Consider the following 27,681-nt stretch of genomic DNA (forward strand, 5'->3'; position numbering starts at 1 on the left):
GAGGAAGGAACTCAAAGGTAACAAGGGGATCAGCAACAGGCTGAAGAGGATGTGGACAATATAGAATCAGGAGTAGGCCATTCAGCCCCTCGAGCCTGTTCCGCCATTCAATTAGATCATGGCTGATCTGTATATTAACTCCATCTACCCGCCTTGGTTCCATAATCCTTAATACCCACCAGAGGAAATAGTTTCTCTATCTACCTATCAACCCCTTTGATCATCTTAAACACCTCAATTAGATCATCCCTTAATCATCTATATTCAAGGGAATATAAGACTCGTCTATGCAATCTGTCCTCGTAATTTAACCCTTTTAGCCCCGGTATCATTCCGGTGAAGCTGCGCTGCACCCCCTCCAAGGCCAATATATCCTTCCTGAGGTGTGGTGCCCAGAAACTGAATGCAGTGCTCCAGATGGGGTCTAACCAGAGCTCTGTACAGCTGTAACATCACTTCCACCCCTTTGTATTCCAGCTCTCGAGATAAAGGCAAACATTCCATTAGCCTTTTAAATTATTTTTTGTATCCATCCACTAGCTTTTAGTGCTTTCTGTACTTGGATCCCTAAATCGCTTTACAACCCATTGCATGCTAATCTGATACAGAGTTGGTCTCTTTACTATATCTGCATAAATAGCCTTGTCTATATCTTCTGCCTTTCCACCACAAAAGATGTCATTATCCACAGACATTTATCTTCATTTCAACTCACATGACTCCCATCAAAGCCATTTCTTTACCGATGCATGGCTTTTAAGCTACTGCAGACATTTACATCCTGCAGTAGCATGCCAAGTGGACAAGCTCCCAACCAAAGGCATTAACACTGGGAACCTGCACAAAATATTCTAATTAGGCTAATCCCAGAAACCTTGGTGGAGTCCATGTTAGTGTGGTCCAATGTTATATTGCACCCTGCCCTGTAGCACTTTCAGTGGTGATCACAACCCAGAGGAAAATCTGGGCTACGTTCACTTTTAAACCACCTGAATGGTCCAATTCAGTAGTCTACCAACATCACCAAATAAAATCAATGCACACTCAGCTGCTAGACTACTCTTAGCGGATTTCTTTGTGGTTACCGTCGCAGCAAAGGGCTGTTAGTCTGGCGACAATAACTCCACTTATGATTTATGCATGGGTGTTTTTTTTTATAATAACAAGCTTTATTACACTGACTGATTTGGTATTCCATTTATATTAAATGACGAGCAAATAACACAACCTGGTTCCCAGGCTCTGACTACCTCGAGAATGCTCTCCGACCCAAGAGAACAATACAATCCTGGAGTGACCAATTGCCATCCTCCGTGCGACTGCGTGGCTCCGGACCTCGAGAACGCTCGGTCTTAAAGGGGAAACAGGTTCCACTCTTATACTATAATATACAACCTTGGCCTGTGCTTACGTAATACGTAGTTAAGAATACGTAGGTTGCACGTTTAGCTGAGGCCGCACTATCAAGAATCAGGTCACCATTAATACCTAGTTTCGCTCACTCAAAAAGTACGTTAACTACCAAAACAAAAAACAAATTTGCACCTACCTCTGTGTCTGTGGATCCAGTTATTGACACCAGCTCCCAGCTATCTGCAATGCCTGTTCAGGGAAATATTTGTCTTGGGGATTTTTTTTTTTTTTTTTAAATAAAAGAGGTATGTTTAACCAATATTAGCAATGGAATGGAATAGAAATAGAAAATACATAGAAGTTACAAGATGGAAACAGGCTACTCGTCTCAACCAGTCGGTGTCGGTATTTATGAACACATCTAATCACATCCTGTTCCCATATTCCTACACCCACCTATCCAGTCTAGTCTAACATTCTCTTGCTCTCTTTTCTAAATCTCTTGCATTTAATCTTGTATCTATAGGCCCTCGTTCTAGACCCAACTACTGGAAACAGGTATTTCGCAAATTAACACAAATAATTCAATATTGGGCTTTCTGACTTTCAGTTTAGTTTGGCACTCAGGCTAATGAACTGTTTACCTCTGCACTGTTAATAGCTGCTATGAAATGCAGGTGGAAAATTCACTTTGAAGTAGGGTTTAATTATGTACAGAATATAAAAAGCAAAACAATAATTGGTGCTACTAACCAGCTGCTGCAGGAATATTTGGTGTATAAAATACAACTAGGTGCAAAAAGATTTGGTCTGTATTCACATTGAATCTGCATTAGTTTTAATTGACATCAGCCTATCTCAAGTAATGTTATGTAAATGCATGTAGATTTTTTATGCATTACACCCATGTCACCTTAGGTTTACAGTGTAAAGCTACACTTACATATTTGTATGTGGGAATAACACAAGAAATAGTAACAAAATGAAATACAGCAACAACTTGCATTTATATAGCACCTCCCAAGGCACTTCACAGGAATGTAAATCAGGGAAAAATACGAAGTGAAAAAGGCTATATTGAATGCTAGACATGAGACAAGACAGCCATGGGATGGAAATTTACACTGTCTGCATCTGACTGATTCAATTACACCTTCTTCTTAGGCAGTCCCTTGGAACCGAGGATGACTTGCTCCCACATTAAAAGTGAGTTCTCAGGTGACTGATGAGCCCAATGTGGGACCTACAGTCTCTGTCACAGGTGGGGCAGACGGTGGTTGAAGGGGCAGGTGGGTGGGGTTCTTGGGTTGACGTGCGCTCCTTGCGCTTGGCTTCCGCTTGCTCCCGACGAAGAGACTCGAGGTGTTTGGCGCCTTCCCGGATGCTTCTCCTCCACTTTGTGCGGTCTTGGGCCAGGGATTCCCAGGTGTCAGTGGGGATGTTGCACTTTTTCCAAGGAGGCTTTGAGGGTGCCCTTGAAGCGTTTCCTCTGCCCATCTGGGGCTCTCTTGCCATGCTGGAGCTCAGAGTAGAGCGTTTGTTTTGAGAGTCTCGTATCGGGCATGCGGACGATGTGGCCCATCCATCGGAGCTGATCGAGCGTGGTCAAAGCTTCGATGCTGGGGATGTTGGCCTGAGCGAGAACACTGACATTGGTGCGCCTATCTTGCCAATGGATTTGCAGGATCTTGCGGAGGCAACGTTGGTGGTACCTCTCCAGTGCTTTGAGGTGCCTGCTGTACATGGTCCATGTCTCTGAGGCATACAGGAGGGTGGGAATCACTACTGCTCTGTAGACCATGAGCTTAGTGCTGGGTTTGAGGTCCTGGTCTTCAAACACTCTCTTCCTCAGGCGACCAAAGGCTGCACTGGCACACTGAAGGTGGTATTGGACTTCATCATCACCGTCTGCCCTTGTTGACAGTAGGCTCCCGAGGTATGCAAAGTGGTCCACGTTGTCCAAGGCCTTGTCGTGGATTTTGATAATCGGGGGGGGGCAGTACTGTGTGGCGGGGGCAGGTTGGTAGAGGTGATCTTGGGTGATCATGGCATCGAAATAAAGGAAGTTGCAAAGAAGTTCAGTCTTGTTTGTCCAGGATTGCTTCCATCACTTCCTCTGTACCTCCTCAAAAAGTTTGTACATGCAGATTGTTGAACTGGGAGAAAAAAATCATTCAAATTTTGGAGAGGATGGGGTGGTGTTTATTTGAATTTTACTTATGAAAGCATGAAGTGGATGATTTCATAAGAAATTTTATTTGACTGTCCTTAGCTACGTAGAACAAAACGTGAAGATTGTGTAGTGACAGTAGCTTTTAACCACAAAGTGGCTCATTCAATTCCCATAGATGAAGGCAGAAATGAATAATTATCTTTGCTGCAACGATGAAATGCTACAAGTTCATAGGCAAGATCTCCGAAGGAACACACTGCCCTCTGCCTTTGATCTGTTACGTGACATATTTTTACTGCATTTTGGAAGGAAGTTTTTAAGCTTGAAATACTTCCCTTCATTGTGTGAACAAAGACCAGACATCCTTATGGTCTTTATATTTTAAAAGTAAGACATTGACCATTTCCTCTCCAGTTTGAGAAATACCATATTAGATCTTTGTAAAAGGCATAAATCCATCAAGTAATTTTTGGGTGTCACAATGGAGGTAAATACTGCCCCAGCTCATTTGCAGACTACAGTACTTCCGTTTCATAAACAAGTACTCTTTCACTACAAAATTGCAGCCCTCTTGTCCTCTCTAGTCTCAGATTTTATGTATATTTTGTCTACTATACTTTTCTTTATGTTATGTCATCTAAATTTATAGCAGCATTTTGCACCCTGGGCTGATGGATGAAAGTTTAGTTATACAGTAACTAGGGCAAGTCACAAAAGCAGTGTATTGCAAACTACAGTACATACGAGATGGATACAATTGTACCGTGGTTTAAGCAAGTGTCGCATACCCTGCTCGATTTTAAACCAGATACATTCTATTCACAGCAATATTGCACCAGGGCAAAGTGGATAACAACAATACCCATCCACAAATAGTTAATAACACATTAACTATTGTCCATTCACATAGCACTTAGGGAGTCACACCAATTACCAACATAATTTCAGAAAAATCAGTAATTTCACATTTGGTGCTGGAGATGACCAGCTAGATTAAATCAAATGTCTTTTGGGGTGGGGTGGGGTGGTGGGAGGGCAGAGGAGCTATTTTTTTTTAGTGTGGGTGGACAGGGAAAAAGCGAGAATCTCCTTCTGCCAGGGAAACAAATGCCTCACATATACCACCACTACAGATTTTTTAAAAGAGAGATCTACTTCCACCTCAAATCAGAAAACCCATTAAATATGACAACCTGTTCTACTGTGCATGTGTACTAGCCCTTTCTATTCTTTCCATGATGAGGGGAAAGAAATGTGAGATTTATTTCACAGCTTGTTTCCAAGTTAAATTCTGAATAAAGGGCTTGCCATACAAAATACACTAGCCAGTACAGAGCAGAATACTGCAGCACTTGGGAGATTAGTGTGTGTGTGTGTGTGTGTGTGTGTTCAGGGTGGGGTGGATTTAATTTTTTTTTTAATTTTTTTTTTTTTTTAAAAACATCCGCACCCAACATAATGCAGCTGAACATACAACAATAACAAAAATGATATACCGCATTAGATCCAGAAGAACATCATGTCATGATCCGTTCAGTTTCTGCCGTATTTGGGAGCTGGTTCCTAAAACAGGCGTTCGGCCTGATTAGCATATTCACGGTGCCCAATGCCAGCTTCAGGCGGGCGCCTCGGATACTCGGAAGTCACCAGCCTCCACCTTTTCAGCGGGCGCACCTCTAGGGGGGAGCGTGTGATCGGGCACGGGATACTGCTGCCCAAAGTTAATCCCCTGAACATTTATTTAGCGCTCAGAGAATCGAGTGCGGCACGGGCCAATTTCTCCCCCAATACATCCTCTTAACCATGAGAAGAGCAGGTTACATTTTCTGAGAATACAGCTAGATCATAGGTGCTTTGCAATACTGTCACTGAAAACATAGACTTTTCAGAAGTCACACAGCATGCTCAGAACAAAATATTGTTAAAAGGGGTTGAATACTGAATGCAATGTTTACATGCTCACAAATGCAGTCGATTTCTACTGCTGTTCTGTCACAATTTTGACAGAATGGAATGTCTACTTAAAATACTCTACGACAAAACAGAAACACGGATCAGCTAGACTGGATAGTGATGTCTGCTTTACCAAGGTTTACAAAAAGAATGCTTTTTCAGTATTTGAATTTGTGCTTTGCCTTTGTAATGGACCATGCTATTGTATTTGAAAAGGCTGGGCTACTCCCAAATGAAAATTTCAAATGTTATTGAGCTCATTAATAAAAATTTTGTTATACAGCAGCAAGAAATGTTCAGATAAAACCTGCTACTCTAAGCCATAAGTAACCAACATCAGGTGTGAGCCATACTCCCCTACAGTGTAATTCAAAAACATTTCCAGAGGAGAAATTTGATGATTTTATCCGATGGATTTCTAACATTGCGTTATCTACAAGCTGTAATAGTAATGTACTCTTAATGCACACACAAGAATACACGTCTGGGAACAGGAATGTAAAAAGCATACATATATTTCAATATTTTAAAGCCTAACTGAATTAAGGTATGCATGTTGCTTTTTCAGACTTCAAATTACTGAAACATATTACATTTTTTTAGATTACAGGTGTGCGTCAATATTATTGCAAATGTACATTTAAAAAAGTGAGGCGAGATAAAAAAATCTAAATATGCGAAATCAGGGGAGTCTGTGCAGGCTACAATAAAAAAAAGCACATTCTAATCAAAGTAGCATTGTAAGGATCTTTCATGAGGTAGTATATTTTGAAATGTGTACAGCACAAGCTATATTCCATCTTGTTCAGCAGCAGGGGGTGGGGGTGTAACCAATCTGTAGATGAAATGACAGCAACCCTTCCAGCTTACCAGGTATGTAGTACTAGAAGCAAAACCAAATTTTATTCCTGTCAAGATATACCAGGAGCCCAGTGTTTTGCCCACCTCCATAATTTGTGATTGACAAAAGTAAAAGCTGTACTTACAGTAAAAAAAAAGCACGACAAGCTTCAAAGTCACAAAGCCAGAACAGAGTTGTGTATCATTTCACATTTACACTGCCAATTAGTGTGCTAAATCCTGTTAGATTTTAATAATAGTGTAAAATGATGGTTCAATATAAACAAAAAATCTAAAAACTTATATAATTTACTCTTCCAGCCAGTAACATTATTGATCTTTGAGTTTAAAGTCTGCAACAATGCAATACTTTTCAATGCTATATTCCCAAATTGGACTATTTTGACAGCTATGGTGGCAAATAGAAAACATGAAGGAGACTATTTTTATTAGGTATGGTGCACTTCACAGAGATACACTGTAGTAGCAGTATCACTGGAATAAATAAATGACACCATAAAGGAAAAGGTCATTAGCATTTCACTATCCAAACTTGTTTTAAATCACCCATCTTGCACAATTTAACAAAAAAAAAATCATTTTATGCTTTCATATCGTAGAAAAAAAAGGAGTAATTCCAAATTATGATTTTTCCTCTTCCCCCCCCACCCTCCTCCTCCCCCCCAGTAACAGGGTTAATTAAAGGGCACAAAACACTCTTAAATATTTCACAACATAGGTGCAGAACATGAGTGGCATTTTTCTGTACAGGATGTCAAACCAATGATACCAGACTTTCAGATATCATCATTGTGAAAGGATGCTAAAGATTTACTTCATAGATCTCATGTAAAAAAACAAAGTGAAGCTGAGCCTTTTTATTTAAATATTGTCCTCGATTTTGTTCCCGTTTGCAGTCTGTGTGGACCTATGCTGTCCTCCTTCAACCATGAGAGCATGGCTGGACTGCAGACCTCCTTGCATAACTATCAATGGTAGTTCTGCAGCTCAATTGTAATAAAGGTTACACCCGTTACCTCCTTGCCCCCTGGTGGAACAGCATCAGATAACAGTGCTTCCTCTTTTTAAAAAAATGGATACTGTAATTTAATTGCACGCTGTATCATTTGATGCCAATTTCAATACATTGAGAAACAAATCATAAAAAATAGTTAATGACAAAGAAATAGGATCTAGAGCAAAAGTAATACCAGTTTTGTAGGCATGGGTTAATTACCAGTCAGCACTGCAGCAGAATTATTTAGCAAGACCTGGACGACATTCAGACTTGGACTGGTAAGTGGCAGATAACATTCGCGCCACAAAAGTGCCAGGCAATGACTATCTCCAACAAGCGAGCGTCTAACCACCGCCCCTTGACATTCAACGGCATTACCATTGCCGAATCCCCCACCATCAATATCCTCACCATTGACCAGAAACTTAACTGGACCAGCCACATAAATACTGTGGCAACAAGAGCAGGTCAGAGGCTGGATATTCTGCGGCAAGTGTCTCACCTCCTGACTCCCCAAAGCCTTTCCACCATCTACAAGGCACACGTCAGGAGTGTGATGAATAGTCTCCACTTGCCTGTGAGTGCAGCTCCAAACACACTCAACAAGCTCGACACCGGCCAGGACAAAGCGTCCCGCTTGATTGGCATCCCATCCACCACCTTAAACATTCACTCCCTCCACCACCGGCGTACCATGGCTGCAGTGTGTACCATCTACAAGATGGATTGCAGCAACTCACCAAGGTTACTTCAACAGCACCTTCATTCCTTGTGACCTCTGCCACTGAGAAAGACAAGAGTAGCAATGTTGTGGGAACACCATCACCTCCAAGTAACCATCCTTACTTGGACATATAATTGGAGTTCCTTTACTGTCGCTGGATCGCTACCTTGGAATTTCCTACCTAACACCATTGTGGGAATACTATCAGTACAGGATTGCAGCATTTCAAGGAGAAGGCCCACCAACACCGTCTCGGGACAACTGGGCATTGGCAATAAATGCAGCCTTGCCACAAATAAAACATTCCCCCTTAGTAAAATAGATCACTAAGTGAGATTTGGGACAACAGACTGAAATCTCAACATATGAAACCAGGAGCCTACGAACAATATGGTTACTGTACAACTATTTAGAGAAATGTTGTACAACATGCAAGTGTTCACACCATAATGCCCAAACTAAATAGGAAATTCCTTTATTCCTCTTTTGCTAATGAGATGAAGCAAACTTTATCAATTCTCCTTCCAGATGCAACACTCAAATGATCATCATGAATTCAGAACCAGGGTTCTGTGAACGACGTCTCCAATCCGTCAAGATCTTTTGTAACAGCAGTTAATAGCATTTATAGATTTTTTCCACCTCCATAGGGCTAGGATGAACAAGGAGTTATGAAGTCTAAGAAGTCTTTAACTGGATGGAGGTTGGAGAAGTTCAAAAAGTCCTGTGAACTAGTAACAACAGCCTCAAGTCAAACATGCCATTCTACTCACTTTTCTCAAATATCAGGGCCATTATGAAATGAAAAGAGCCAGATTCATGATCACAGCATGATCAAATGGCACTCCTACATGAAGTAGATTCTGCAAATTATGAATCCAATGTAGTCTGGTCCCCAGGAAACAGGTCTCTCAGAGACAAATTCAGCAACCCTTCTCAATGGATATTGGTGTCATGACCCTCAGCACTATTGGTATGCAAGAACCAGAAATGGAGTTTGCATATAAACTCAGTCCTCAGCATTAAACATGGACAAACCAATAAATAGCAACATTTCAATGACTACAATCAGAAATAGTTGACAAGTGGAAGGAATCTTCGTGACAGAGATATGATGGATTTGTACATTTTCAATCTGTCATGCTAAGATAACCCCAGAAATACAAACATGGGCGTGAAAGCAGTTGAAGAGAGGGGCCTTTATGAGGCTTTTGAAAGAAATGATGAAGAAAATAAAGTTGAAGAGTTTTTGTTTAGATTTTTTTTACACAAATTGACAAGGAACAGGAAAAGTGAGCAACAGTTCTCCCCCTCCTCCCACTGAAACTAATACTGATAGAAAAGTTTGGTGAACTGTAATTAAATGCATATTTATGAAAATGTCACCATTTAAAAAAGACTCGAGTAAATCAGCCGATACACACAGCACACACACAGCACTCATCACACACATCCCCATCACAGAACAAATAAAAACACTACACAAAGTGAAAAAAAAATTCTGCCAGTACACACAACTTCCATGAGAACTTCCTGATAAATGCAATTTGCATGTTTTCATTTAAAAAATTGTTTGTACCACCATCTGAACAACTGGAAGGTGCTTCAAGTTGTAGGTCGGAGAACAATTACAGTAGCCGTCTCATGATTTTCCGTTCTAAAATCTCCACTGTAATTAGACACTTAATACATTTCTGAAACTTCAGGTGTTGACTAAAGTCCCTGATTTTTTTTTATAGTAATGAAGAACATTTCCCCTTAATTTTCCACACATTTCTCCTTTCCTCACTTGAAGGAGCTGACTCATTGAGGTATAGCTGCACCAGCTCCAGCAACTTTGCACCTCTCGTGTAGAGAAGTCCCCAATGTTATGTTCATAAATAGACGTTTTCATTATGAACAGCTAGCTTGAGCTAGTCATTTATTCAGCCATGTGGACTAGTGTACAGGCATCCATCTTGACTACTGCCTTGTGGGTAGCCCACGACTAAACATACAGCTCCACCTAGTGTACCATTCTAGAATGACATGTTACTGATCATTACATCCCCTTCCTTAGAGGTTAAACAAAATCAATATCAATCAATCATAACGACATAAACATCTTCACAACAGTCAACACATTTTCAAAGCTTTACTTTATGAACTCTAAGCTTTTCATTCTTTCATTATAGTTTTCTTTGTACTCAAAGATTAAGTCTATCAGGCTTTTTTACTTCACGTGTGGATCTTCTCAGCACAGGTAAGTCTGATGTGTTTTCATGAGAGCCTGTATGTGTGTTTGTGCTAGATTGTTCTGGTGGTGAGTGACAAGATTCAGTTGCGGCATAGTCATCGATTTGCTCTTGGATAGTTTCTTGTGTTTTCAGGAGGGAACGGCGGTTCCTCCTGAGAATCTGTCCTTCCTCAGTTCGAACGGTGTATGACCTTGGTCCTACTTCCTCAAGAACTGTAGCTTTCCTGTTCCATGCATTTGGATCCTCAATCCTGACAACATCATCCCTTGTCAATGGTTTCAGAGTTTTGGATGACTTGTCATAGTGTGATTTCTGTTTCAGCTTTAACAGTTGAAGTCTCTGTCTCAGTTCCTTACTTTGCTTTTCTTTTGCACAGCAGGGTAGTGTGGTGCGCAACTTGCGACCCATTAGGAGTTCAGCAGGTGAAGAACCACAGTCTAAAGGGGAGGCTCGGTAGCTCAGCAGGGCGAGATAAGGATCAGACTTGCTTTCTGTTGCTTTCTTCAGTAGCTGTTTGAGAACTTGAACACCTTTCTCTGCCTTACCATTCGACTGAGCATACAGAGGACTGGATGTGATGTGTTGAAAGTCATAATGTGCTGCAAACTGTTGCCACTCCTTACAGTTGAAGCACAGACCATTGTCGCTAACAGCAATCCTGGGAATTCCATGTCTGGCGAAGATGGATTTAACATGCATTATGACACTGCTTGCTGATGTGCTTGAGAGCAGCGCCATCTCAGGATAGTTAGAATAGTAGTCAATCACTATTAGTCTTTACCATTCAAATGAAAGAGGTCCATACCAACCTTTTGCCATGGTGCTGTTGGTAAGTCAGCTACTATCATTGGTTCCTTTGCTTGTTTGTTTGGGTGTTTCTGACATATGCCTATCATGTTCTCAATGTCCTTACTTATGCCAGGCCAATAAACAGTGTCTCTTGCTCTCCTTTTGCATTTTTCAATTCAGAGGTGTCCCTCATGAATCCTTTCGAGCATGTCTCGACGTAGAGCCTGTGGAATGACTATTCTGTTCTGTTTTAGTAATAGTCCACTTGCGACACTCAACTCTGACCTGATGTGATAGTACTTTGGACAGGAACCTTTTGGCCAACCATGATGAATGTTCTCTATTACTGTTTGTAACACTGTATCTTTTACTGTTTCTTCTGCTGTTTGCTTTGATTTTGTGTCTGACACGGGCAGTGCAGCAGTGACCATACTCACATGAACATCCACGTCTTCCTCAGTAGAGCTCACATGACTCATTGTGGGTGCTCGGGATAGTGCATCTGCTAACACTATGTGTTTGCCTGGTGTGTAGATCAGTTCAAAGTCATATCTTTGCAGCTTCATCATGAGTCATTGAATCCTTGCAGACATCTCATTCAGGTTTTTTTTTTTTAATGATGGCAACCAGTGGGCTGTGGTCTGTCTCAACTGTGAAGGTGGGAAGTCCATATATGTAGCCATGGAACTTTTCTAGTCCAACTACCAAGCCTAGACATTCCTTTTCAATCTGGGCGTATCGACACTCAGTATCAGTCATAGACCTGGAGGCATAGGCAACAGGCTTCCAATCTTCACCCTCTGCTTGTAGCAAGACCGCGCCTAGGCCATCTTTTGATGCATCCGTTGACACTTTGATTCTCTTTGTTGGGTCAAAGAAGGTGAGTACAAGTGTGGTTGTCAGCACTGTTTTGAGGTTCATCCACTCTTATTCATGTCTTTCTGTCCATGCGAACTCATTTGTTTTATGTAGCAGGTCTCGCAGACAGGCTGTCTTGGCTGACAAGTTAGGAATGAACTTTCCAATGAAGTTTATCATCCCCATGATGCGTAGCACTCCTTTTTTGTCAGTGGGTCGGGGCATGTTGAGTATGGCGTTTACTTTTTCCATATCTGGCTCTATTCCTTTACCAGATAGATTATCTCCTAGGAAACTGACTTCCTGGATGCCAAACTGACACTTGGCTTTGTTGAGCTTCAGTCCATTCTGGCGTATGCTCTGTAGCACTTGAGTCAGTCTCTCATTGTGTTCTTGCAGTGTGGAGCCCCAGATGATGATATCATCAACATAGACCCGAACTCCTTCCAGACCTTCAATTACGTGTTCCATCGCTCTATGAAAGATTTCAGATGCAGATATTATCCCGAAAGGCATTCTGAGGAAACAATACCTGCCAAATGGTGTGTTGAAGGTACAGTATTTGGTGCTCTCTTCATCCAGTTTTAGTTGCCAAAATCCTTGAGGCCTCGAGCTTGGTGAAGTATCTGGCACCTGGCATTTCACTGGTGATTTCTTCTCGCTTGGGAATCTGGTAGTGTTCACGTTTTATGTTTGCATTCAAATCCTTTGGATCCATGCATACTCTTAGATCATTGTTCTTTTTCTTTACACATACCATGGAGTTAACCCAGTCTGTTGGCTCTTCGACTTTCCTGATGACTCCTAGTGTGGTCATTCTGTCCAGTTCTTTCTTGAGCCGGTCACGTAGGGGTGCTGGAACTCTCCGTGGAGCATGTACCACTGGCTGAGCATCCTCCTTTAGCTGGATCTTGTAAGTGAATGGTAGCACTCCAAATCCTTTGAACACATCCTGGAAATTACTCACTACAGAATCCACTGAGTCATCTGGTCTGCTTATGGCACAGTTTATATGGTAGACTCTCTTGACCAGTTCCAAGTCCTCACAAGCTTTGTCACCTAGTAGTGAATCAAGTCCTTCAGCCACAACAGAAAACAGGAGATGCACTTTGTCTTTGACTGTCACTTTAAGTGTGCATACACCTAAGCTATCTATTTTCTGTCCATTATAGTTCTTCAGTAGTACTGACTTTTTCTGTATTTTGGGCTTTTCTTTCATATTGTTAATGTCACTCATACTGATTAAGTTTGCTTTTGCCCCAGTGTCTAGTTTCAATGTAACTAATGCTCCATTTACCTGCAGTGGAATCATCCATTTGTCCTCTTTTACTGCATTAACTTTATGTTCAGCATTGTCCATTCCTGAGGGCTGCACATTTTCTGTATCCTTTTCTATATTGTCACATGACACCATTCCTACAAAAAATGTCTCACTTAAATCAGTGTCCTCAATCACATTGGCTTGTTGCCCTTTCTTTGTTTTTACTTTTGAAAAGCTTTGTTTGGCAAAGTGATTCTTTCCATTACATTTTGTGCACATTTTCCCAAACGCTGGGCATTGTCTTGACTGGTGCTGGTAACCACAGCATTTACAATTAAAAGTTCCATCCTCTGATTGCTTTGCATTTCTGTTCTGCCCACGTTTCTTCCCCTTGTAGGACACAGCACCGACAGCAGCACTATCACTTACTACAGTCGCATTATTATTAATTTCACTGAAAGTCTTTGCGTGCTGTTGAGCTAGCTCACTGGCATGGCATATTTTCACAGCTTTCTCCAATGTTAGTTCAGTTTCTCTCAACAAACGTTCCCTGACCTTTTTATCATGAATACCAAACACAATCTGGTCACGAATCATGGATGATTTCAGTTCAGAGAAATTACATGTCTGTGCTTTCAGTTTCAGATCATTCACAAAGCTATCAAAAGTCTCATTTTGCTGCTGTGTCTGTGAACGGAACACGTACCTCTCATAGGTCTCGTTCTTTTTGGGAGAACAATGTGTATCAAACTTCTTTAGCACATCGTCAATTTTTTCAGTCCTCCTCTTGATCAAATACAATTGTATTAAATACCTCTATCGCCTGCGGGCCTGCAACCGTGAGCAGTAACGCTATTTTCCTTGCGTCTGGCATCGTACCGAACCCAATGGCAGCAATGTAGAGTTCGAATTGTTGTTTGAAAGTCCGCCAATTGCAGTCGACATTCCCCGTGAGTTTCAAACTCGCCGGTGGCTTCAAATTCTCCATGTCGCGTTTCACAATATTCAGCAGATATTACCACTTCTGGTACCATGTTATGTTCATAAATAAATAGACGTTTGCATTATGAACAGTTAGCTTGAGCTAGTCATTTATTCAGCCATGTGGACTAGTGTACAGGCATCCATCTTGACTACTGCCTTGTGGGTAGCCCACTACTAAACATACAACTCCACCTAGTGTACCATTCTAGAATGACATGTTACTGATCATTACACCCAAGTGCTTCACAAGGTGGTGAACAAAGAGTAGGATGGAAAAGTGGGGGGGGGGCAGCCTTGTTGAGGGAGAAGGAATCATCCGGTGAACCCGGTTTCAGTGAAGTCCAGGGCTTAAAAAAAAAATTATTCATTCTTGGGATATGGGCATCGCTAGCAAGAGCAGCATTTATTGCCCATCCCTAATTTCCTTTGAGAAGATGGTGGTGAGCCGCCACCTTGAACTGCTGCAGTCAGTGTAGTGAATGTACCCCCACAATGCTGTTAGGTAGGGAGTTCCAGGATTTTGACACAGTGACACTGAAGGAACGGCGATTATATATCTTAGTCAGGATGATGTGTGACTTGGAGGTCAACCTAGAGGTGATGGTGTTCCCAATCGCCTGCTGCCCTTGTTCTACTAGGTGGAAGAGGAAGCAGGTTTGGGAGGTGCTATTGAAGAAACCTTGGCGAGTTGCTGCTGTGCACCCAATGGATAGTACACAGATAACAGATAGCCATGTTGTGCCAGTGGCAGAGGCAGTGGATCTTCAAGGTGGTGGATAAGCTGATCAAGCGGACCCTACATTCCTGTAGGATGACGTTGTGGAGGGCCTTCTTTTTAAGATGGCAGGCATTATGTAGGTCAATGCAGAGAAAGATGGTGGTTGGAAGGTGGGAGGAAATAGATGAGGGAAAATAACTAGGGAGTTAATGGAGGGAATGGGCGGAGCCGAGGGTGAATGGAGAGAATATTCTAGGAGGATAACTCTGCACCAGGCAGAAAAATTGGTGGGAAAGGGGCCTGAGACAATCAGGACAGAGCCTTCAGTGAAAGGTGCCTAGATTTAAGTAGACGGGGGGGCGGGGGGCGGGGGGGGCTGTATTCTTGTCCACTGTGGGAGTCTGCAGCAGTGAAGTGCACGTTCATTAGTGGCAAGTGGAGCTAGGACCAGTAGTAGTTTGTCGGAGAGGTTTGATTTGATACAGAAGGGAGGAGTGGGCACAGAACAGACGGTGGGGCAGTGAGAAGAAGGATGGAGAGGAAGAAGGGCTTAGTTCCAGGCCGGAAACCATTTTGCACATGTAGTAGAGACAGAACCAGAGAGATTAAGACATTAATCAGAGATTATAATATTAAATAGCAATGCTAAGTGTTTGGATAAGAAGAAAAGGATGCTCTGAAATGCCTCACCCCAGTGGTCATTTTTCATATACAAATTTTGTCAGTTTAATCAAACATAGGGGAGGGGTGGAAATTAACTGATTTTTCTAAACCAAACACTAAAATAATTCCTAAAATGAGAACTTTAAAAAATAATCCAGTGTCTGTTGACGAAACATAACTTGGGAATTCTAGTTACAATTTAAAAACAGTTTGCCCTTCAAATTCTAGCTTTTATTGGAACTGTTAAAGTTTTTCAGATTAGAAACATTTTCATATTGCTTTGATGAAATTTCACACAAAACAGGAACAGTTATGGTTTTATTTCTCGAGAAAAAAGTACAAATGTTGTGTGTCTAATTTTGCTCTCTTTGGAAATATGACACTACACCCGATTACTATATTAACCTTCTTGAAAAGAAAAGCCTCCATACTTTCCACCATACAGAATAGTCCTTCCAAGTTTCCATTTCATGCCTTTCACCTTCATATTTTTCAATTTCTCCTCACTTTGTCTCAATCAATAATTCATTTATGACGGTTTCCATTGAACTCAAATGCACCACCTTCATTCCCGACTGAGCGGTCGGTGTGTATCAATTTAATTCATCAGTTTGCCTCGATTTACTATTCTCCAGCTGCATCAATGCCCTTGGGCATCTTTGCCACTGACAATGCACAAAAGAAATCTGAAATAATTTATTAATTTTCAAAGAAAAAGAAATATAGCAGCTCACTGCAGTGAATGCAAAAGGAGAGACGCCACAACAGGTATAGTGGGGTAATTATGACTTTTGGCAATAGTGTAAAAGGGGCGATATCGGTCTGGCCATTGAAATCAATGGAAATTAAAATCGGGAGAGGTGTATAAAAGGGCGGCTGATCCGATATCGCCCACTTAGCACTATCGCCCAAAGTTAAAATCACCCCCATAGAGTTTCATACATCTTCCAATTTAAGTTCTCACCTAGTTGTTTTTAAGAAAATCAGGATAAAATTATGAAATGTAGCATTTACAAGTAAAAGTATTAAACTTGAATTAACAAAAAAAATCACAGAATTCCATGTACCAGTAAAGCCAATGAAGCATGGACGAACGTTACAGTGGCAGCGAAAAAGCTTATTTCTCTATACTGTACTAACAAATGCATCTTAAAAAAATGATGGTGCCTGGTTTTCTCCAGAATTAGGAGATTGATAACTACTTAAATTTATATAGTGCATTTAATGTAGCAAAACGTCCCAAGGCCCTTAACAAGAGCGATATCAATAAAAACATTTTTGACAGAGCCACAGAAGGACATGTCAGAACAGATGATCAAAAGCTTGGTCAAAGAGGTAGGTTTTAAGGAGCATCTTAAATGGAGAGAGAGGCGGAAAGGTTTAGGGAGGGAATTCCAGAGCTTAGGACCAAGGCAGCTGAAAGCACAGCCGCCAATGGTGGAGCAATTAAAATCAGGGATGCGCAAGAGGCTGGAGAAGGTTACAGAGATAGGGAGGGATGAGGCCATGATTTGAAAATGAGGATGAGGATTTTAAAGTTGAGGCATTGTCGGACCGGGAGCCAGTGTAGGTCAGCAAACACGGGATGATGGGTGAACGAGACTTGGAGCGAGTTAAGATACGGGCAGCAGAGTTTTGGATGAGCACAAGTTTATGTAGTGTGGAAGATGGCAGGCTGGTCAGGGGAGCATTGGAATAGTCAAGTCTAGAGATAACAAAGGCATGAATGAGGGTTTCAGCAGCAGATGAGCTGAGGCAGGGTCGGTGTTGGGCGATGTTAGAGGTGGAAGTAGGTGGTCTTGGTGATGGAGCGGATATGTGGTCGAAAGCTGATCTCGGGGTCAAACATAAATACGAAGATTGCAACGGTCTGGCTCAGCTGCAGACAGTTGCCATAGATGGAAACGGTGGCCAGGGAACGGAGTTAGTGATAGGGACCCAAGAGAATGGCTTCAGTCTTCCCAATATTTAGTTGGAAGACATTTCTGCTCATCCAATATTGCATGCTGGACAAGCAATGTGACAAATCCGATACAGTGGAGGGGTCTAAAGAGGTGATGGTGAGATAGAGCCGAGTGTCGCTGATGTTGTGTTTTCGGATGATATCACAGAAGGATAGCAAGTAGATGAGAAATAGGTGGCAGGCATTAAAAAAAACTTTTATATTAAAAAGAAAACTACGGAAATTTCAATGTTGGACCTTCTAAATGTGTCATATAGAGAACACAAAAAATGTTTGAAATCTAACTGAATCAGTGATGTTAATTATCTAGAATAAAACATCAAGGTGATTGCCAAGACAATTAATGGTGGGATGAAATTAGAGTGGTTTTGCAATGTGTTTAAATACTAGGGAGCAGAATTTCCGTGACGTTCTCCTGATCTCCTGCCATAACTTCAGTGCAAGGTCGATGGTGTAAATGGCTATGTACACCGTTTCTCTGGGGTTCCTGAAGTTACGGTGGGAGGTTGGGAGAATGTTAAGGAAATTCTACCTCCAGCTGTATTAAGAGTCATACATACGCAACACAATGTATGGTATAAAATACATAGTCACAGTGAGCAAGGATCATGTTAGTAAGCATTGAATTAGTAAGCATTGAATTAAAAGTAAACATCTACCCATGATTTCCAGAATGCACATTTGTAACAAGTTCGATTAAAATATCATGAAGCATTTTAACATGAATGAGCTGGTAATTACCAGTCACAGACACAATTACAAATTCACATATAGTTCCCAGCATGCTCATTTTCAAAAGCTTCCTAGTATCTCAGAGGAACCCCCCTATGAAATCCGATTAAATTATAGCCACTCAGCAGGTTCTAACAAGTTTACGGTCACAGAGTTCAGCCAGCACCGTAAAATAAAACTCTTACTTTTAGCAGGAAGGTCTTTTTTCTTTGAGACAGAATCAAATATTTTGTATACTTCATTATAAAAAAATGACTGACGGTGACATATATAAGCACTCAAGGTTTGCTCCTACAGTTCATGGCATCCAGTGAATCCCTGAAATGGAAAAGCTAGTTTGTAACCCAGTGCTAACCATCTGATTTGCAGTCAAACCTTGTAAGAATATAGTTACATGAATCAGAAAATAAATTGTTCCAGCAAAGTCTGAGTTCCGCATTGAATAGAAGTAAAATTAAATTCCACTGTATTTCTGTGGTCCTATAAAAGGAAGCTTCAATTCATCTACCGGGCAGTATAAAATTGTGTCACCATGGGATTTAAAACAAAGAAAGCAGCTTTTACTTTAAAGGAGTACAGCTGAAAGAGACACCGCATGTATCCTTTCTCCCGAGTTCAAATCCAGCTCAGACTGATGGGTTGACGGTTGTTCCTCTTTGCCATGGGTTTGAGCAGATCCTAGTGGAAGGGGAGACCAGGAGGAAACTTTGTACATGCAGGTGGAATGTCTTTAGTGGATTAACTCACTATCAATGGCAAATTATCTAACATTCACCCACCCACGTGCAAACAAGCGTATATCAAAATATTGACAGTAGGATTCTGTGAACCTCTATCTTCAGCTTGAAGCACAGCAAAGCCAGAGTGCTTGTTGACTTAACCTGTCAAAGCGATACAATAGTTTAGTCAAAGCACCCATGCAGCTCCAGGTTACTGCCTCTCAGATAGCTTAAGTTGTGTGATGAGATTAAGTTACATTGTAGGAAATTTATTCTGCACCTATATTGAACCAGACCTGGGGGTGCTTGGTGCTGACATCAGATGCCCGAAGGATGGTCCTTCCTAATACCGGATGAGGGGCATCAGCACTGTCCCAGTTACACTCTGGGTATTCAGACAGTGAATTTCCACAGATGTTTACATCATTTTTCCAGGGTTTCCCTGTGTCTTCTGCTGAGGTTATGGCAGATGAGCGGGAGAGCCCTCATGGAAATTCATCCCCTCAATATCAGCATCAAGCACTTGTAGGTCAGGCACAATCATCTCCATCAGCCAGTCACAAAGTTGCACTGGCAAAATCTTGGGAAAGTAATTACTTGCCCAGTGCTTCAGTCAAGAAATTACCTGAAGAGAGCGAGCAGAAATGAAGCAAATTAAAATAGAAAGGCTACTGATTTTTCCTCAATATTGTTAATAGCCAATCTGATCTCATTCCAAAATGTTCACTTTTATTTGCATACAATTTTGTACCACCTTTTCATTATAAACATGCAACGTGGATTACTGTGTATAACACAGATTTAGAAGCATATTCATAATGTACATATAATGTTTGGCAAATTTTACCTGGGGTTAGATGGTTGTAATATCGATTAAAGCAAATTCACAAAGTTTGGGGATTGGAAATATTCTACGATACAAAGTGTTCTTCACTGCAGTTCAGATTTTACTTGTTCCTCCTCTGAACCCCATCCTTTTTTGCAGGTAATTTTTACTTGTGGTTTAAGGGTAACATCTCACAATCTCAATGCAGTTGACCTAAATATTTATTGCGCCGCTTTGCTTACTTAGACACAAGGAAAAAATAGTTCACGTAGAAATTATTGCCTACTGAAAAACAAAAAGAATTAAAGGCTATGACTTTCCAATATTACAACAGAAATGAGATATTTAATACCAGTGAAAAAGCACTGGGTTGCCATGGTGCTCAACTTTTGGCAAATGGTAAGTGGTCCTGATAAGTGATCCCAGATGCCAATAATAAAACAAACACTGCCTGGTAATCTTATAGGTGTCATCCGTGGCTCTGTGCGAGCACTCTTGCCTCTGGGTCAGAAGGTTGTGGGACTTACGTACATAATCTAGCCTGGCGCTTCTGTGCAGTACTGAGGGAATGAATACTGCACAGTCGGAGGTGCCGTCTTTCAGATGAGACGTTAAAACGTGGCCACGACTGCCATCTCAGGTGGACTTAAAAGATCCCATGGCACTATTCAAGGAAGGGCAGGGGAGTTTTCCCAATATTCTGGCCAATATTTATCTCTCAACCAACACTTAAAACAGATGATCTGGTCATATATTTCATTGCTGTTTATGGGAGCTTGCTGTGTGAATATTAGTTGCCACATTTCCTACATTACAATTGTGACTACACTTCAAAAGTACTTAATTGGCTGTAAAGCATTTTGGGATGTACTGAGGTTGTGAGTGGCACTATATAAAAAAAAGTTTTTATTTTTTTCAATGTACATTTACTTAACTTGTACTCTCTTTGGACTTGAACAATACTGAGAAACTCATTGCAGCACCATCATTCTCTATTCGGAGCAGATCAAAGTCCTTTATTCAGTGAGCAAGGTGCACAGTTTTAGGACTTCAGTACAATACATGTTAAGAACATAAGAAATAGGAGCAGGAGTAGGCCATTCGGCCCTTCGAGCCTACTCCGTCATTCAATGAGATCATGGCTGATCCTCTGCCTCAACTCCATTCACTGGCCCTATCGCCATATCCCTTGATGCCCTTACTAGTCAGAAATCTATCGACTTCTGTTTTGAATATACCCAATGACTGAGCCTCCACAGCCCTCTGGGGTAGAGAATTCTAAAGATTCACCACCCTCTGTGAAGAAATTTTTTCTCATCTCAGTGCTGAATGGCCTACCCTTCATCCTGAGGCTGTGGTCCCTGATTCTAGACTCCCCAGCCAAGGGAAACATTCACCCAGCATCCATCCTATCAAGCCCTGTAATAATTTTGTATGCTTCAATGAGATCCCCTCTCATTCTTCTGAATTCAGGAGAATACAGGCCTAGTTTACTCAATCTCTTCTCATACGACAGTCCCGCCATCACGGGAATCAATCTCGTGAACCTTTGTTGCACTCCCTCTATGGCAAGTATATCCTTCCTTAGGTAAGGAGACCAAAATTGTACACAGTACTCCAGGTGTGGTCTCACCAAGGCCCTATATAATTGGAGTAAGACTTCTTTACTCCTGTACTCAAATCCTCTTGTAATGAAGGCCAGCATACTATTTGCCTTCCTAATGGCTTGCTGCAACTGCACATTCACTTTCAGTGACTCATGTACAAGGACACCCATGTCCCTTTGAGCATCTGCATTCCCCAATCTTTCACCATTTAGGAAATACACTGGGCAGGATTTTCATTGGGCCATGGAGGCAGGATTGGAGGCGTGTGAGGGGTTAAAATCCCGAAATTGGGGGGGGGGGGGGGGGCACAACCCCATCCTGCCCCCAACCCGCCTCAATGCCAGTTTCAAAGGAGGCGGGTACCCGACCCGCACTGGGACCCGCCTCCCCGAGGCGGGAAGGGGATTAGTGCCAATTAACTGCCTGTTAACAGGTAGTTAACAGGCAGTTTTTAGCCTAATCCCTATTTTCATTCTTGAAGTGTGGGATTCCCAACAGCTCCAAACCACGCAAGTTAGCGAGGTGGGCTGTCGGGCTGAAGGGCTTGGAGGGGTCGAGATGTCCGGTGTTTAGGTGAGTGATGGGTGCATGAGTGCAGAGGTAAGTGTGTTTGGTGTGTGTAAAGTGTTTAAAGAAGTTTTACTTACCTTTACAGCCTTCCTTCAGGTCTCGGGAGTCCCTCATCTCACCGGCACAGAAAGCAGAATGGCCGCGATCTGTCAAAAATTGCAGCATTCAGCTTTCTGTTCCAGAGAGATCTCTAAATCATCCTGCTAGGAAGGAATTAACTTAGATTATAGATTGTCAGTGTTTGACAGCTTCAAACAGCTGTCAAACGCTGATATTTCATCTGTCAAAAGGTCTTGACAGATAAAATATCAATCTGTGACGTCACCTGTTGCCGGGTGGCCCTTAATTGGCCTGCTGAGCCCACTGGGCGGGCTCAACAAAGTCAATCAAGTCAAAATCGCGGGGTGGGCTACAACCCCGAAAGTTGTAGTCCCGCCTCCTTTCTGTTTTTTCTACCAAAGTGGATAACTTCACATTTATCCACATTAATATTCCATCTGCCATGTTCTCGCCCATTCACGGAGCCTGTCGAGATCCCCTTGAAGCCTCTTCACAACTGACACTGCCATCTGACTTTGTACCATCAGCAAATTTGAAAAATGTTACATTTAGTCCCCTCATCCAAATCATTGATATAGATTGTGATTAGCACCGATCCTTGTGGTACCCCACTAGTCACAGCCTGCCATCCTGATAAAGACCCGTTTATCCCTACTCTTTGTTTTCTGTCTGTTAACCAATTCTCAATCCATGCTAGTATATTACCCCCAATTCCATGTGTCCTAATTTTGTTCACCAACCTTTTGTGTGGGACCTTATCGAAGGCCTTCTAAAATCCAAATACACCACATCCATTCCACTTCGTCACTCCACTAGTTACATCCTCAAAGAACTCCAATAGGTTTGTTAAACAGGATTTCCTTTTCATAAATCCATGATGACTCTGCCCAATCTTACTATTAGTTTCTAAGTGCCCAGTTATTGCGTCCTTTATAATAGATTCCAGCATTATCCGAACTACTGATGTGAGGCTAACAGGTCTGTAGTTCCCCATTTTCTCTCTTCCTCCTTCTTTAAATAGCGGGATTATATTTGCTATCCTCCAATCTGCAGGAACCGTTCCAGAATCTATAGAATTTTGGAAGATGACAACCAATGCGTCCGCTATCCCAATGGCCACCTCTTTCAAAACCCTAGGATGTAGGTCATCCGGTCCTTGGGATTTGTTGACTTTTAGTCCCATTAATTTTGCTAGTACTGTTTTTTTTACTAATAATAATTTCTTTAAGTTCCTCATTCTCGCCACACCCTTGGTTTTCTCGTATTTCTGGGAGGTTTTTTGTGCCTTCTTCCATGAAGACAGAAACAAAGTATTTATTTAATTTCTCTGCCATTTCCTCATTCCCCATTATAAATTCATCTGTCTCTGACTGTAAAGGACCTACATTTACCTTTGCCAGTCTTTTCCTTTTCACATACCAACGGAAGCTTTTACAATCCATTTTTATATTTTTCGCTAGTTTGTGCTCATATTCCATTTTCCCCTTTTTTATATCAATTTTTGGTCCCCCTTTGCTGATTTCTAAAAAGATCCCAATCCTCTGGCTGACCACATTTTCTGGCAACTTTATACACTTCCTCCTTTGACTTAATACTAGCTTTAATTTCTTTTGTTAGCCATGGTTGGATCACTTTTCCTTTTGGGTTTTTATGCCCTAGAGGAACATATGTTTGTTGCAAATTATGCATTATTTCCTTGAATGTTAGCCATTGTATGTCCACGTTCATACCTTTTAGTGTAGTCTCCCAATCTACTATGGCCAACTTGTCCCTCAAACCTTTGTAGTTTCCTCTGTTTGGATTGAAGACCTTAGTTTCAGATTGAACTACATCACTCTCAAACTTAATGTAAAATTCAATCATATTATGGTCACTTGTCCCTAAAGGCCCATTTACCACAAGATTATTGATTAGCCCTTTCTCATTACACAGTACCAGATCCAGAATAGCCTGTTCCCTGGTTGGTTCCTCCACATACTGATCCAGGAAACCATCTCGCATGTTCTGATAAATTAAGTTCATGTTCAGAAATTTTAAAAAAATAATGGCACTGACTAGTCCCCAAGGAGTGTAGTGTATATACACACACACACACAATACAGTTTTAACAGCTTTTTCACCCCACACCAGTTTCCAATGCATGGATAGCTATTTAGCAGAAAATATGAAGAGATACACACAATTTATAGTTCAAATGCCATTGTAAATTTTATACTAACATAAAAATGAGTGGCATAACTACAATTCAGTTTTTATTAAACTGATGAAGAGATTTCAAACACTTTACTAGTTTTTTCAAAACAAAAAAAACTACCATGGATGGAATTTCTACTTTACAAAATAAAAAATACTTAAACACCATAAGGGTAGAATGACAATTCTGTTTTGTGACTTGAAACCATGTCCAGTGCTGAAGGATAAATCCCATACACAATGAGCCAAGATGTGCATTAAACCACCTAGATGCAGAGCGATAGGCAGATGGTTAAAAACACAAATCCACACCAATAGAAAAGGTCATATCTCATGGATTAGAGAGCAGAATTGATAAAGGCCTGGGAGCAGGTCACTCAGTCATTCTTGTGGCCAAGACCAGAGGTGCTCAAGAAAGACTAAAAAAGTGTAACATTTATTAAGTATATATGAAAACAATCTTTATAAACATAATACTGCATTAAATCTGATCCCAAAATATTCTGTATGCATTCTATTGAACTTCTTACCTCATAAGGCAGTTTTTCAAAGTAACCGTTCTTGGTGCATTCAGGCAAGGTTATTCCACTGAATTGCCTATTGAAGAACTCTAAACTATGGTCATCCTTGTCATCATCTTCCAGATCTAACATAGATGGTTTATGCAGGGAAAGAAGCCTATCCCTAACACCATGTAACAGGACAGCATCCAACTCAGTATAGTATTCTAGGAGAGAACTGTTCAGTTCCAAGCGAATCAAGTTTGTAGTGAAGTTAAGTTGTTTAATGCACGGTGTAAACTGGCGAGCCTGCGAGATATTCACTTTCCCAGGGTCCCCTGCCCATAGAGTCTCCCATCTGTAGGCACACAAAACATTAAGGGTGTCAGGAATAAATCAGCCTCTATCTATTAGTTGAAAGTATTTATTCATGCAATATTTTCAGAATCCAGTCTTTTTCGTACAACAACAACTTATATTTATAGTGCCTTTAATGTAATAAAATGTCCCAAGGCTCTTCATAGGAGTGTTATCAAAAGAAATTGAGCCAAAAGGTGCTTTAACTGGAATCTCACAAAAACTGTGCAACAAACTGCTTATTCATTTCCGAAGGGAACAATCTATGTGACTGATGTTGTTAGAGTACTATGGATCATACTGAGACAACTCTGATTTCAAAATCTAACAAATTGTGTTGAATAAAAGTGCATTTATTTTGTCAGCACTGCATCTTACCTAAAGTTCTCTTTCGAATTTTCCAAAGAACACAGTTGTCCTGTTTGTCTTTATATGCACATACTTATATATTTTGTAATATATTATGTATGAAGCCACCTACTCAGATTGCAGAGACTTGTACAGGAAGGAAAACTTCTTCAAAAAATGAAAATTATTAGACCACCAATGAGTAAACTGAATTTTTCTAGATTCATTCCCTTCCATGTGTTATGCATACCTTTCCCTTAATACACATTGAGATTAGGGAATATTAGAATACTGTATTTCACTAACATTGATCAACAGGAAAGGCACAGACTCCTTGTCAACAGGATCAACAAACCAACAGGGATTACAACTCTATAGTGTTGGCTCCTGGAACAGAAGCCACTTATTTAGCTTCCTGTTCTCTTGGATGGTATATGGAATAAAAGATTCAATGGTTGACACTAGCCTTGCTTAGTAAATGATCAATTATTGATACGCTATGGGAAAAAATTGTACGTAAACCAATACACTTTTAATGTTCCCATAATATGCCTTGTGTAACACTTTGAGTTCATCACCTTCAAATTGCTACAACTACAACCAGCATGATGCATCAGGAACATGCTGAATCTGTTTTAACAGTGCTTATTTCCAGAGGTTTGTTGTTGATACTTTACTACATGGCATCATGATAGTCAACTGGAGGGCGAGTACCATGAAGCAGAGCAGAAGGACAGAAGGGCATTTACATTCTCAGATTCAGTCATAAAACACCTGAAAGAGAAGGTTGCTTTAAGTGGATGAAGGGTTGGGATTTGAGCCAGTTGAATGTTGCAGTCAAACGACACAGCATGACAACCTAGTTTCGGTTGAAACTAGTTGAAACCACAAATGGAACAGATGGTCAGAAACTACAAAAGTGATTAAGCATGTGGAGCTGTGAGAAGCTGCAATAACAAGGTTAACATTTGCAGAATAATCGAGTTACGAAGTAACAACTGTCACGCGGATGTATGTAAGGTATATTTGATTAACCTTTGAGCCATGTCCAATCACGAGTCACTGACTCAGACCGGCCGAAGCCACGATGAAGCAAGAATGGACCCTGCGATCCAGATAACTGGACAAACTTAGATAAAAGACAGAACTGAAAGAAGGGGCTTAGCTAACGATGTAAAGTTATAATTAGGTTGTTTTTGAAGGAATATAATTGGGCCGGATTGGCCAAGGAATAAGTAATGTAATAACGGCTATCGGTGTGCTCCAGTCTTGTACTGTATATAAGCTTGTGAATTTTGTTGATCAGGGAGAAGGTGCTCGCACAGACCGCGGGGTCTGAGACGCTTCTCCCAGAGCTGTTTTCAATAAACTGCACCTTTTACTTTACCACAGATTAGATGTGAATTTATTTTCACCCAACAGTGGACAACTATAGGGACATTACCCCTGTGCTCGAGCTGATACTGTATCAACCAGCTGTAAAAGGGAGGAAGAGAAGGGATGCACTGAGCTAGATTTATTTGAAGGATCATATGAAGAGTCGGAGATCCTGAATCAAAAAGATAGCTATAACTTTTTTGTAATTCCATTATCAGTCAAAGGAGGAAACAACTGCTTCAGTATATCCTGCTGTAATTAAAGGAATTGTATCCTTCAAATGGAATGAAACTTGGCTCAGTGACAACCGTCTCCTACGAAGTTTATGTCCCTGATCGTAGAACTTCTTCAGGTTTACCAAGACCACCTCTACCTGTCTGAACCCAAATGCTGTATGCTGACTTTCTCCCGAGCCTTTCGCGAGCTTGTTGTTAAATAAGGGTATAGAATGAACTCCTGGGGAGATAAATGAGCCATCAACAGGTCAGGCACACTTGAAGATCACCATTTAGCTAATTCTAGCAGTTGTGTGGAAGTTCAGCCCTGAAATTATGTTGCGAAATAGTAGTGCAGTAGTAGAAGCATAATACTGTAGTATGAGCAGGTTTGAAATTCTTCCCTCGACTATTTTAACAGAGGCATTAACTCATTTAAAATAAAGGGTCTGACTGCTCTGCTGATAATGGACAATTGAATTTCATACAAGATCCAACAGCATAATTTCAGGGAATTTGCATCTCTGATCCGTTAGTCATTCTCTCTAGTATATCACCTGGATGACTGCAGATGATGCCCTTACGAACAGTAGGCTTAGATTTCTTTTAACTATGATTGCAACAATCACTTACATCTTCTAGA

General features: G+C 41.1%; 1 protein-coding gene across 4 annotated transcripts in view; it reads right to left on the reverse strand.

Moving 5' to 3' along the window:
* fbxl4 (F-box and leucine-rich repeat protein 4) overlaps positions 1–27,681 on the reverse strand; it is a 191,007-nt gene that overhangs the window by 71,793 nt on the left and 91,533 nt on the right. For all 4 annotated transcript variants that reach the window (XR_015079569.1, XM_085997433.1, XM_085997431.1 and 1 more), the window contains one exon: positions 24,772–25,099. Coding sequence is in view for 3 of the 4 variants with exons in the window: in XM_085997433.1 (XP_085853559.1) it covers positions 24,772–25,099 (328 nt within the window). In the remaining variant the exon portion in view is untranslated. The remainder of the gene's footprint in view (positions 1–24,771; positions 25,100–27,681) is intronic.

The sequence above is a fragment of the Somniosus microcephalus genome, chromosome 9, assembly GCF_052327205.1.
Source record: "Somniosus microcephalus isolate GS21.2 chromosome 9, FLI_Smic_1.0, whole genome shotgun sequence".
NCBI classification, from domain to species: Eukaryota; Metazoa; Chordata; class Chondrichthyes; order Squaliformes; family Somniosidae; genus Somniosus; species Somniosus microcephalus.